This window comes from Cetorhinus maximus, chromosome 3 (genome assembly GCF_964194155.1).
Source record: "Cetorhinus maximus chromosome 3, sCetMax3.hap1.1, whole genome shotgun sequence".
Lineage (NCBI taxonomy): Eukaryota > Metazoa > Chordata > Chondrichthyes > Lamniformes > Cetorhinidae > Cetorhinus > Cetorhinus maximus.
Window position 1 is genome coordinate 192,310,951 of NC_135881.1, and position 14,649 is coordinate 192,325,599.

Genomic DNA, 14,649 nt, shown 5'->3' on the forward strand with positions numbered 1-14,649 from the left:
ATTTCCCACATATGACAGACATTTTTACCTACGCTCAACAGTTATGTACGGGGCCAACATTTAGATAGGGTGGTATGTCGAGGGCCGAAACTGATTTGATAAAATACAACCTAAACTGGCTATAAATCTGAACATCGTCTCATCAGTCAGCAAAATATTTTCCAAAAGTAGAATCTCCACAGGGAAAAATTGCATTTATAGTTATGATGAACTCTAATACATAAATTAGGTATTTCTGCCCATCATATTAGGTAAGCATACACTCAGTGTTGTTGAAGGTTTTGGAATATCCCATTAGCTCTTGCCTACGTGTTGTGCTGTAAGAGTTTTTGCTTACATTAACATGTTATAGCATTCCTTTGCTCCTATTAGAATGGGAGAGACAATCCAGAAGTATTATTAATAAATTATGATGAGAAGTGCGGTGTGTTAGGATTTAAGTTTTAGAAATATCCCAGCTTACAGCCAATTGCTGTAGCATCTCATGGAGTGGGAGTTTCTGTGATGTAGAACAGTTCCTGGGCAGCACATCTGCTCAGAAGCACTGATCATGGCTTAGTGGTAGTGGTTTCTCTCTATTTCCCCATTCAGTCTGCCAAACTCTCCACAAAAATGTAAAAAAAATTAAACAACTGCCTTCTGTCAGCATGTGCTTCAATTACACCTCACCAGCAAGTGGTCAATATGGCTGCACACACCGTTACACAGAAGAACCCTGTTAACTCAAATGTTTATGTATTAGAAATGAAAAGTCATTCCATCCTGCAGCAGTGAAGCTGAAAACCCACTGCATGAGGTCATTTAATCTTTTTTTAAAGATAAAACCCGAAGACACAAACCTTAAAACTTGAGACTTTTATCTGTTGTAAATTAATTTTTAAGGTAAATTTTTAAAAAAATTCATGATCTACAGTAGGATGTATCTTTCTTACAAGATTATCTGTTTATAAGTCCCAGCTTTCCATTTAGCAAGTGAGGCTAACATGATAAAACAGCTTCTGGGTTTGGAAAGCAACAATACCGTAGGTTGCAGTATGTATGTCGACCCAGTATATTAGATGATCCACGTTTTTTGGTGCCACAATGCATGTTTAGGTCTATACTCAACATATAAATTGAACCCCCATTTTTCAACGAATAAATGCATCTTTAGGGCTATACTCACATTAGGAGCAAACCTCAATTTTTCAGCTCAAGAGATACATGTTTAGGGTTAAGCTGTCAAGGAAATCAGGTTAACAATTCATTTCTGGTCTTGTCTTATGATTGTGACCCAAACTTCCTTCAAAATTGATCCATGTTTTCAATCAAATTTCAATTTCACAAGATTTCAGGGCAGCCTCTCAGAATTTTGGCAAGCCAGTCACATACTTTCAGCACAACACAAAATACCAGAGCTGTGCTCCATTGACTCCTTGATGCAAAAGCCATAGATGATAAATGTGAACATTATAATATTATTTCCATCACCTATGTAAGACTTGGCATCTGTTAGGCAATGCAACCAGCTCATTTCTAAATGACACAGTGCATCTTCTTAAAGCAATTTATTAGACTTGTTGGGGAGCTGCCTAGAAGCAACTGACAAAAAGAGAAGAACCATTTTCCTGGAGCTACAGACCACTTTGTGTATTCCACACTTCTCTTATTTACAGAAATATGGACTACCCTCCCAGAAACCAGGCATAGCAGGCCATCTTAAGACTCGATACAGCAATCCTATAAACTTCTTAAATATATTCAACATAAAGCAAGATAGATCCTTAGGTCTATCACATTCTTCATAATGTATGTAGAAGCAATATTCTAGAGAACACAAATATTTTAAGTTCTTGAAACTAAACCTCTTTATTTTTAAAATAAACTTACCTTTTTGTCCTTTGACATAGTTCTCTCTGCAATTCTGCATTAGTTGTAGGATCCACTTGTGCTGGGCCATGATACACTGCCAGGCAGGGTCACCTGGTGCGTGGAGCTCGGATAGATATCTGTAGGCAATGTCAAAATAATGATTAAAATCAACGGTAAACTGCAAAACAAAAAATATAGTTTTCAAGCTGAAATTCTTCATTTCTTTCACTGCCAATTTTGTCTTAACCTCACTTATTACTGGACACAGGTCCAGGGAATCTGCTGCAGACAACTATCCCCAAGTGACCATATCTGTAATGTTGGAAGGTTTTCCTACCATACTGGTATTACAGCTCAACCCACTCTTATTCTTATCTGAGATCCACCGAATTCACAATAGGGATTAGTAGAAAACAATCAGGAGTGAGCACTCTGGACTATTGTCCCCTCCATAAATTGAGGGGCAATGAGACGAATTGCAGTGTTCCAATTTTAGTGATAGCTGACATCAGCTAATACTGCTCAGGTTGGGTGGGTCAGCTAGAGATCGCAAACTGAACCATTGGGGGAAGCTATGCTTAAGTTTTAATTATTGCATTGGTGTTCTTCCCACCATCACTACTACTCACCTTCCAGTCATATATTTTAATCATCTCTAATAATGGTGAGACCAACACATTATATAAAACTGTTTTGGTCTCTCATGCATGGTTGAATGATGCAACAGAGTTTAATTCGCTCCCTGGCTACTGTTTCCCAGTAGAACTGGACTGTTCACATCTCGGTGTGCTATCTGATTCTGTGCTGAACTTCCAATCTCAAAAGCAATTCAATACCAACTTTCCAAAGGGGAATGAATATATATGATTTTATGCCAACCACTTCTCACCCCTTCAAGAATTATAAAGTCAATCCAACATTTGAATGTACAAGGAGCAGACTGTTCTATTACAGTTTCCTGTTGCAACCTTGTGGGTATGCGTGTGTATATTTTTCTCTCTCTCCCTCTTATTGCTATGGTGCTGTAGTCGTTACGTTGCTGGACTGGTAATTCAGATGCCTGGACTATTAAACCAGCTTGCCGCTTTGAGAATTTAAGTTTGTTCAGATAATTGGCAAAAAATATAGAAGGAGATGAGGAGAACATTTTTTACACAACAAGTTGTTTGATCTGGAACTCAATTGTGGTGGAAATGGTGGAAGGAGATTCAATATTCAAACTTTCAGGAGGGAAGTACATGCATGCTTGGAAAGAAAGGTTTGCAGGGCTATATAGAAAGAGCAGGGGAGCAGGACTTGCTGGATAGCTCAAAGAGACGCCACCAGCACAATGAGGCAAATTACTTCCTTCAGGCCTATTTACAGGCTCTGTACCAGTCAATAAACATGGACTTGAACCAATGAACAATCACAAAAGGCTTGAGAAAAGCAAATAAGTAACAGAAACAGAAAATGCTGGAAATAAACAGCAAATCAGTCAGTGTGTCTATACATTTCAGGAGAGGTGTATTGGTCCTTAGCCAGTACAGCTACAACTCTGACATCTACCTGACAATGTGGAAAATTGCCATTATGTCCTGTCCATAAGAAGGACAAATACAATCTGGCCAATTACTGCCCCATCAGTCTACTTTCAATTATCAGCCAAGTGATGGAAGGTGTTTTCTAGTGTTATCATGTGGCACTTACCAATAACCTGCTCAGCGATGCTCGGCTTGAGTTCTGTAAGGCCACTCAGCTCTGGGCCTTATTACAGACCTTGGTCCAACATGGGCATAACAGCCGAACTCTGAGGTGAGGTAAAAGTGACTGCCCTTAACATTAAGGCAGCGTTTGACCGAGGGTGGCATCAAAGGTGGAGCCGGAGCAAAACTGAAGTCAATGGAAATCAGGAGAAAACCTCGAGAACATGCAGAATTTTGGCAGTTACAAGGCAGCATCATTTGAGGCTTTCAAGATCAGCAGGAGGGTACAGCAGGGCTGCGTATTGGCACCAACTCTCTTTGGCATATTTTTCTCTATGCTGCTATTACACGCTTCCGGTGACTCAAATGAGGGAATCTAGATTGCGCGCCAAGACCAAAGTGAGTTTGTGAATTACTGTTTGCTGATGACCCTGCGCTGACATGCCATACTAAAGTTCACTTGCAACAGCTTGTAGATCGGTTTTTCCAGGCCTGCAAGGAGTTTGGATTGATAATCAGCATCAGGAAGACCAAAGTTATGGGCCAGGACAACTCCTGAGATACTGGAGCAGTCTGTGCCCACATGTAGTGGGACCTAGACAACATTCAAGCTTGGGCTGGCAAGTAGCAAATAACATTAGTGCCACACAAGTGCCATGCAATGACCATCTCTAACAAGAATCAATCTAACCATCTCCAACAAGAATCAATCTAACCATCTCCCCTTAAATCCTCTGCATCTAGAGGATTTCTGTTGACCAGAAACTAACTGGACCAGCCATATCTGTGATGGAATACTCTCCACTTGACTGGATGATTGCAGCTCCAAAAACACTCAAGGAGCTTGACACCATCCAGGACAAAGCAGCCCACTTGATCAACCCCTCATCTCCCTCTTAAACATTCACTCCCTCCAACACTGGCTGACAGTGCCAGCAGTATGTACCATCTGCACGGCACCAATTTGGCACCTTTGAGAATACCTTCCAAGCCCATGACTTCTGCCACCCAAAAGAACAAGGACACATACACATGGAAACACCGGCACCTGCAAGACCCCCTCCAAGCAACACACCATCCTGACTTGGAACTATATTGCTCTTCCTTCACTGTCGCAGGATCAAAATCCTGGAACTCCTTACAGCACTGTGAGTCAGCCTACACCACATAGACAGCAGTTCAAGAAGGCAGTGCACCATCCTCTCAAGGGCAATTAGGGATGGGCAATAAATACTGGCTTTGACAGCTTGCTCACATCCCACAAATGAATAAAAAGATTGAACACTGAAGGATTGGCAAGTATTTTAAAAGAATAAAAAAGACGAGCAAAAGAGAAATGGAAGAAACAGAAAGTTCAAACTCAGAGAGGAAGCTATTGAGCTGAACAACCTGCCAGCAGTTTAACTGTTTCCAATGTCTCTTTATAGCATCTTAACAAATGGAAGAATTCTTCCTTTCCTTTCTTATTCTACGGTTGTAAATATTAACTGCTATAAGGGTACCTTAAGCCTAGTCTAAACAGCTATATTACTATCAGATTGTGTTCAGAATTAAATTATGTTGACATGGTAAGAACACCGAACAATCACGATCAAGTGCAGCAGCAAATATTCCAGAAATTATCCAATGCCAGTTTTATTGGATATATTCCACGTAAAGCAGAAAAAGCAGGTAATAGATTTCCCTCCTGAACAAACTCATGTAAGAGCTTCCAAGTTGCTGCATCTTAAATTCTATTAATGACCAATATTTGTTGACAATATTGAGTTAAATATCCAAAGCGTTGCTGAATAAAATTGTATTCTCTCTTTTGCTTAAAAAAAACAATAAATTCGTGATTCTATGGGTCAATGCATTGATGGCGAAGTACTGAACCATATAGGCTAGGAGTGACAGGCTTCAATCCCTCATCTATGCTGAGTTAGCATGTCGAGGATGGCAATGAGAATGGTGTCTGAGCTAACATTGCAAAGATCAGGGTCTAATGAAGACCTTTCTTGTTGGCCTCAATGTACCCAGTTTAAAGATGGGAGTCTTATGGGAGAGAAAGAAAATTAGCAAGAATTAGTGGGAGACTGCAGCGTAGTGGTAATGTCACCAGACTAGTAATCCAGAGACCCAGGCTGATGCTCTGGGGGCACGAGTTCAAATTCCACCATGACAGCTGGTGGAATTTAAATTCAGAGTCGGTAAAGCTTGTCTCTGTAATAGTGACCATGAAACCATTGTCAATTGTTGTAAACACCTAAATAAAAGCAAAATACTGCAGATGATGGAAATCTGAAACAAAAACAGAAAATGCTGGAAAATCTCAACAGGTCTAACCGCATCTGTGGAGAGCAAAACAGAGTTAATGTTTCGAGTGCACATCTCCACAGATGCTGTTAGACCTGTTGAGTTTTTCCAGTATTTTCTGTTTTTGTGTCGTAAACACCCATCTGGTTGACTAATGTCCTTTACGGAAGGAAATCTACTTACTCTCGACTACACGTGACTCCAGACCCACAGCAATTTGGTTGATGTTTAATGTCCTCCGAAATGGTCTAGTTGTATCAAATCTCTAAAAAGGAATGAAACCGGATGGACCACTCCGGTTTCCAGTGCTTAGGCACCGGAAACGACAACAGCAAACTCAGCCCTGTAGACTTTGCAAGGTCTTCCTTTGTAACGAAGGAGAAATCTTATCTCTCAGAGGGTTGTGCAACTTTGGAACTCTCTGCCTCCGAAGGTGGCGGAGGCAAGGTCATTGAATATTTTTAAGGCAGAGGTAGATAGGTTCTTGTTAGGTAAGGGGATCAAAGGTTATCAGGTGTAGATGGGAATGTGGAATTCAAAACACAAACAGATCAGCCATGGCGATCAGATCAGAATGGTGGAGCAGGCTTCTGCTCCCATTTCGTATGTTCGTACTAACATCTGGGGGCCTGTGCCAAAATTGGGAGAGCTGTCCCACAGGCTACTCTAGCAACAGCCTGCCATAGTCATTCTCACGGAATCATACCTTACAGATAATGTACCAAACACCACCATCACCAGAGGTGGTAGTACAGTGGTTTACAGTCAGAAATGCGTTGCCCTGAGAGTTCCCAACATCGACTCTGGACCCCATGAAGTTTCATGGCATCAGGTCAAATATGGGCAAGGAAACCTCCAGCTGATTATCACCTACCGTTTCCCCCTCAGCTGATGAATCAGTAATCCTCCATGTTGAACGTCACTTGGAGGAAGCACTGAGGGTGGTAAAGGCACAGAATGTACTCTGGGTGGGGGATTTTAATGCCAATCGCCAAGAGCGGCTAGGTAGCACTACTACAGACTAAGTTGGCAGAGTCCTAAAGGACACAGCTACTAGACTGGGTCTGCAGCAGGTGGTGAGGGCACCAACAAGAGGGAAAAACATACTTGACCGCATCCTCACCAATCTACCTGTCACAGATGCATCTGTCCATGACAGTATAGGTAGGAGTGACCACTGCACAGTGCTTGTGGAGACGGAGTCCCATCTTCAATTTGAGGATACCCTCTGTCGTGGCACTTCCACCGTGCTAAATGGGATAGATTTCAAACAGATCTAGCAACTCAAAACTGGGCATCAATGAGGTGCTGTGGGCCATCACCAACCAGAGAATTGCAAAATACCACAATCTGTAGCCTCATGGTCCACCATATCACCCGCTTTACCGTTACCACCAAGCCGGGGGATCAACCCTGGTTCAATGAAGAATGCGGAAGGGCATGCCAGGAGTAGCAACATGAATACCTAAAAATTAGGTGCCAACCTGGTGAAGCTACAACACAGGGCTACTTGCATGCCAAATAACAAGAACAGCATGCGACAGACTGAGCTAAGCGATCCCACAACGAATGGATCAGATTTAAACTCAGCAGTCCTGCCACATCTAGTCGTGAACGGTGGCGGGCAATGAAACAACTAACTGGAGGAGGAGGCTCCACAAATATCCCCATCCTCAATGATGGGGGGGCCCAGAATATCAGTGCCAAAGACAAGGCTGAAGCATTTGCAACCATCTTCAGCCAGAAGTATCCAGTGGATGATTAATCTCAGCCTCCTCCAGAGATCCCCAGCATCACAAGTGTCAGTCTTCAGCCAATTTGATTCACTCCATGTGATATCAAGAAACAGCTAAAGGCACTGGATACTGCAAAGGTTCTGGTTCCTGACAACATTCCAGCAATAGTACTGAAGGTTTGTGCTCCAGAACTAGCTGTGCCTTTAGCCAAGCTGTTCCAGTACAGCTACAACTGTGGCATCTACCGGATAATGTGGAAAACCATCCGGGTACGTCCTGTACACAAAAAGCAGGACAAATCCAACCCGACCAATTACTGCCCCATCAGTCTACTCTCAATCATCAGCAAAGTGATGTAAGGGATCATCAGCAGTGCTATCAAGTGGCACTTACTCAGAAACAACCTGCTCACTGGCGATCAGTTTGGATTCCACCAGTGCTACTCAGCTCCATACCTCATTATAGCCTTGGTTCAAACATGGACAAAAGACTGAACTCGAAAGGTGAGGTGAGAGTGACTGCCCTCAACATCAAGGCAACATTTTTCTGATTGTAGCATCAAAGAGCCCTAGCAAAACTGGAGTCAATGGGAATCCAGGCGAAAACTTTCCACTGGTAGGAGTCATACCTAGCACAAAGGAAGATGGTTGTGGTTGTCAGAGGTCAATCATCTCAGTCCCAAGGCATCACTGCAGGAGTCTCTCAGGGTAGTGTCCAGGCTCAAACATCTTCAGCTGCTTCATCAACGACCTTCCCTCCGTCATAAGGGCAGAAGTGGAGTCCAGGTGGTGTAGATACACTCTGCTTCTTTAGCTGATGATTGCACAATATTCAGCACCATTTGCAATTCCTCAGATACTGAAGCAGCCTGTGCCAATATGCAGCAAGACCCAGACAACATTCAGGCTTGGGCTAATAAGTGGCAACTAACTTTTGCACCACATAAGTGCCAGGCAATGATCATCTCTAACAAGAGAGAATTCAACATCTCCCCTTGACATTCAATGGCATTAACATTACTGAATCCCCCACTATCAATATCCTGGGGATTATCATTGACCAGAAACTGAACGGGAACTGCCATGTAAGTACTGTGGCTAGAAGAGCAGGTCAGAGGCTGGAAATTCTGCAGAGAGTAACTCAGCTCCTGACTCCCCAAAGTCTGTCCACCACCTACAAGACACAGTCAGGAGTATGATGGAATACTCTCTACTTGAGTGCAGCTCCATCAACACAACCCAGGACAAAGCAGCCCACTTGACTGGCACCCTATCTACCACTTCCAACTTCCAATCCCTCCACTACCAACGCACAGTAGCAGCAGTGAGTACCATTTACAAGATGCACTGCAGCAACTTACCAAGGCTCCTTCAAATGCACAACCTCTACCATCTAGAAGGACAAGGGCAACAGATGCATGTTGACACCACCACCTGAAAGTTCCCCTCCAAGCCACACGCCATCCTGACTTGGAACTATATTGCCGTTCTTTCACAGTCTCTGGGTCAAAATCCTGGAACTCCTCCAAAACAGCACTGAGAGTGTATCTACACCACCTGGACTGCAACGGTTCTAGAAGGCAGCTCACCACTACCTTCTCATGGGCAATTAGAGATGGGAAATTAAAATGCTGGCCTAGCCAGTGATGCCCACATCTTGTAAAAGAATAAAAATTAAATTAACTCCTGCTTCTTTAGCTGTTGCGCAGCCTTGCAAATAAATTCCATGTGTGCATATGAGTGAAGCAAATGAAAAATAGGCACATGAACAACGTTGTCAGTTTCTATGGAACAACTTGCATTGATAAAGCACTTTTGGCACATTCCAAGGCACTTCTCAATTTAGAGTCAGACCCAAGAGGTGGTGAATTACTGAAGGAATCAAAAGGCTTGGTCAATAGATAGTTTTGGGGTCGTTTCTGAGGATGGGGAAGGATAAAGCAAAGTTGGAAGTTGTTATGACGCGGCAGATGATGTGTGCCAGGTGGATCGAATCCACGAGGGGAAACTCAGTCCTGCTATCACAATGGTTTTGCAATTTGTATTTATTTTGAGATGCGTGCCCTGAATTCATAAGTAATAAGCCCAGCAAGACTTGAGATTTTTTCAAAAACTAAATCAAACATCTATTAACAAAAGAAAAGATTTCAAGCGCATTCACAGGTCTACAAATTACTACTATAATAACTCCTAAAACCCTTAATTAATCTGGCTTCCAGTTACACCCCCATTAAGGCAACAGTAAAAACAAATAGATTTAAACAGACCCACGCAAGTCAACACAATAATCTGGACAGTAGAATTCAAAGTGGCCTTTCCCAGCTTCGGTTTCTATAGACAGCAGCTTAATGCACAAATACTGGAGGCTTTTCACACTTCTGGTAGATCTTACAATGCCTTCCCTGACGCTCCTTCTCCTTTATACATGTTTCTCCCTTTTAATGTAAATCCCATTGTTCCCATATGTCTTTGGAACTTTACCTTTCTCATAATATAAATATTTCATGGTGCTAATATTATCGGTAACCTTTGGGGAAAAATAAACACACTTCTCATCCTAGCTTCTCTGCCATATCTTTGCTTCGGAACAGGAGGTTAAGATTGGAACCTTGGGTCACACCAAAAATGACCAAATGGGCATGGGCCAAGGAACCTTGCAGAAGTGTTAGCTATAGAACACTTCCCCTAGTATAACTTACTGGTTTTGGAAGAGAAAAGAGGGGAAAAAAGAGACGAATGCCAAGCTATTCTTTCTGATATTCTGTAATAATAAACATATAAACAGAAAAGAAGATTAAGTCAAGTCCTTTATCACCTACTGTTGCACTCTCCTCTAATTTTCCTCGCTCCAAGATTTCTTTTTGTCTCCCCTTTTCTATTTTTATCTCTCCTTTTTGGATTAGCTCCTGAAAATGAGGTGGTAGGGAGGGGAGATCAGAAAGCAAGTCATCCACGAGAACTTGTGTGTGTCTGCTAGCAACCAATTCAGAAACACATTAGAGTCTGGGTCACCTGCCTACTCCCTCAGCCACAGCCAGTACATGGCCTAGGAATTTCATACCCTTTAAAAAAAAATAAATGAACATTTGAAAGTAAAATATTTACTTAGCAAATTCTCCTCGCAGACACAGACAATGCTCCTTTTCTATCTCCAAAACCACCTGAATGTATTCTGAGTGCAGCTTTATACAAGAATAATACCTCTGAAAATATTAAATGAATTAATTCTGAAAACACTTCTTAATGTTCAGTTTGTTTCTCAAAAAATTGTATATTCAACTGGCAATGCTCCAACCTTCCATTCTGTGAACTTCGCTTCCAACCTAGAAGTTTAGGACTAGCCAATGAGATACTCTTTTAAAGCATTAAGCATCAAGTCATCCAAGTAGCTTCTGTGACAAAATGTAGCTAAGAAAGTATTCATTGAAAACAAAAACAGAATTACCTGGAAAAACTCAGCAAGTCTGGCAGCATCGGTGGAGAAGAAATCAGTTAGCGTTTCGAGTCCTCATGACCCTTCGGCAGAACTGAGTTCTTTTCCACCGATGCTGCCAGACTTGCTGAGTTTTTCCAGGTAATTCTGTTTTTGTTTTGGATTTCCAGCATCCGCAGTAGCTTTTAGCTTTTTGTTTTTATCAAAGTATTCATTGATCTAAACAATGCACAGCCAACCTTAAGTTCTCATACTTATGCTAATACCACCTATCCAAAAGTTCTTTCGACCCACAACCAAGTCCATGATGTTGGATTGTCTATTCAACCTAAAAGTCTGGCCAAGCTTTTGGCATATGCCATAAACTTTAATCCCTTGCCATCCTCCTCTCTGAAGCCTCACTCAGGCTGAATCAAAAATTGCATAATCTCAGTATCATGTTCGACCCTGAACTAAACTTCGTATCCCACATCCTCTCTATACCAAGACCGCTTACTTCCAACTTCACAACGGCTTCACTCCTACCTCAGGCCTTTGCTGCTGAAACCTCATGCATTCTTTTCTCTTCCAGACATGGTTACTCCAAGGTTCTCTTTGCTTGTCTTTCATTGTTCGCCTTTCATTGTTCATAAATCCCAACACGTCAAACCTAAAATCTTTGCCTTAGTCTTCATGTCAGTCCTCCATCCAGCATTACTTCTAGCACTCCCATGCCACCCCCACAATTTTGGGTCTCCAACTCTGGCCTGCTGTGCATTCTCCAACCCTTAGTCCCACCTTTGGTGGATGAATGCAAGTCCCCTCAACCCTACTCTCAAACTCTCTTCCTAAATGCCTTCACCTCTCTAGTCCGCTGTGCTCCTTCCAGTTAAGGCCCTGTCCAAACCCATCTTTACAACCTAGCCTTCAGTTGACCCCTTAAACTCTTATAGAGCTCACTGTCCTCTGCTATTCTTATTTCTCTATAAAGCACCTTGAGGTGATTTTGATACTAAAAGGTAGTGTAATTCCAATTTGGTATTGTAAAAAGCATACATGTCTTTTATTGCAGAAGTAAAATTCTGAGGATGCTGGAAATCTGAAACAAAAACAAAGTGCTCAGCAAATCAGGCAATATCCGTGAAGGGAGAAAAAGAATTAATGTTTCAGGCTGATGACCTTTCAGCAGAAATATTTTAGCTCTGTTTCTCTCCACTGACCTGCTGAGTATTTCCAGCATTTTCCTTTTTTATATAATGTTTTTTTATTTGCTTGGCTGTAGATTAAATAATTAGGTGCAGCACTGCAGGTAACGCAAGTGCACACCATGCATGCAATGTATTCCATACATGTTTTCCTCTTCTCCATAAGAAGTCCAAGCACTGAATGATTTGTTTATCATTTAGGTTTTTATTTCACAGTGTAAATATTCATTGCCTTAATGAAACAACGTTCTGTTTTCTCAATTTTCTTGGAAGTCAGAAGGGGTACATTGCTTAAAACTATGATCAAAGTGTATCTGCCCCGCCTCCTTTTAAATCCTCATCCACTGCCTCCCATAACTCCTTCAAACCTTCAGCAACTGTCTTGAAAAACAATCCCCAAGTCACTTACAACTTCACTTTCAAATTCCCAACTACTACTACTCTTTGGCCTGCCATTGCCCACAAAACTGTTGTAGATTTGCTCTAGCAGTGCTTCATTCCACCTTTAATGTCACAGTCCCCCGCAAAACCTTTACTCTCTTACAAACGCAAAATACTGCAGATGCTGGAAATCTGAAATAAAAACAAAAACTGCTGGAAATATTCAGCAGGTTAGGCAACATCTGTGGAGAAAAACAAAATTAACATTTCAGGTCGATGATCCTTCATCAGAACTAGTCAGACCTGAAATATTACCTCTTGCGTCTCTTAAATCCTGGTCATTCCCCTAGTATGGCCAGCATCTTCATCCCTCAAGTCCAACAAGTACAGACACGAATATATTTGGCATACAACTAGCTTAGTTATCCATTACCAGATCTGGATGGATTATATCAAGTACGCTTTGAGATGTTTGATGGTCATGAAAAGCGCTATATAAATGCAAGTCTTTCTTTTCTTTCTTTACTATTGGATAAATTCCTCTGCCAAAGCCCACGACTGCTCTAGGATCTTCCTAGGAAGCAAAGATAGTCCCTTATATTTTTACTTGTTGCTACCTATCATCCTTTTAAATTTCTCACCTTCAACAAGGAATAGCCACTGATGGTCTCAGTTTTAAGGACAAAGTCCATCTGTTCAGGTGCATTGGTTAATTCCCTCTCTTTTCTTTGCCATTTATTAATTTTCTCCCCCGCACCCACAACCACCCAGACCAAGTCCTGAAAATATTTCACTCTCCAGTTTCTCCACCATCTCCCCAAATGTCATTTCCAAGCTCATCTCATCCATGAGATGCAGCTCATGCTCCTTTGGTGCCATTCCCACTAAGCTGATGTTCTTTGCCTTTCTTCATGTTAGCTGAAATTGCAAATAGTTTCCTCTCAAGTATTCTCTCTTTCCTGTTCAAAATTGGGATCATTACCCAATCCTTGAAGAAATCCACTTGTCCTTGCAAACTATGCCCCATCTCCTAGCTCATCTCTCTGCAAAGTCCTTGAACATGTTATTAGCTCCAAAATTGACACCCAACTTTGCCACATAACCTGCAATCAGATTTCAACCCTTGTACAGTACTGACTTGGTCCTACCCAGGGGACAGCCTCATGACCATGGTCATGGGGCATGATCCTTCCTCATACATCCAGCAGTCCTTGGGCATTATCTAAGGAGGAAACTCTATTCAAAGTAACAGGATTCTCTTTACTTGGAATATTGAATATTAGAATTGGAATATTGATTATTTTATCTTAGTCTTGCAATATTGGCCCTAAAATACAATAATGAGTGGTTTCTATGTGTGGTTCTGAATTCTGAAGCATTTGAGGAAGTCAATTGTCTGAATCAATAGTTTGTATTTGTAAGCTTATATTAAGTAAAATATATTTTTAAACGCATTATGACAAAACATGCATAATTTTGCTTGTTTGGGTGATTTTCGTACAAGTAAAGTAGCCAAGATTAAACGAGTTAATTAAGGGGGGGGGGGGCGCGCAATTATTAAACTGTGAATTGGAATGACACCCTGGTCCTAATGTACGAAAGGAAAAATTAATTATTTCACGGAGGCAGTTCATACTAGCAACTTTACATTATTAGACATGTGAACATATGGCCCCATCAACACAAGCGGTATTAAAAGGAAACCTCTAATACTGCTGAGGAGGTAAAAATAATTATTGAACTAAGCATACCAGAGTTTATGTCAACGGTAGCACGCATGGGATGTATTTATTTTAATGTTCAAAGGAGGGATTGAGTCTTCACTTCTTTGTAGATATCAGTAGAATGTTGACATAAACGCGTTCAACGTATGTGGGTAGGATTGTTGTTATAGCATTGCTAATCGTAGTGGTGGTGGAGGTAATAAAAAACATTAATTTCCAGACAATGGCACAATGAATATTAAGCTAAAATTAATCTTAGTATTTTAGTACAAATGTTCTTTTAAGGACTTTTTGATACCAGGACATAGTTTGTGAACTTATGAACTAATGCATACATTTTTACTTTGCATAAATGATAATG

General features: G+C 41.4%; 1 protein-coding gene across 1 annotated transcript in view; it reads right to left on the reverse strand.

Moving 5' to 3' along the window:
* exoc2 (exocyst complex component 2) overlaps positions 1-14,649 on the reverse strand; it is a 302,692-nt gene that overhangs the window by 154,787 nt on the left and 133,256 nt on the right. Inside the window, exon 11 of the mRNA XM_078539476.1 lies at positions 1,870-1,988. Coding sequence (XP_078395602.1) covers positions 1,870-1,988 — 119 coding nt within the window. The remainder of the gene's footprint in view (positions 1-1,869; positions 1,989-14,649) is intronic.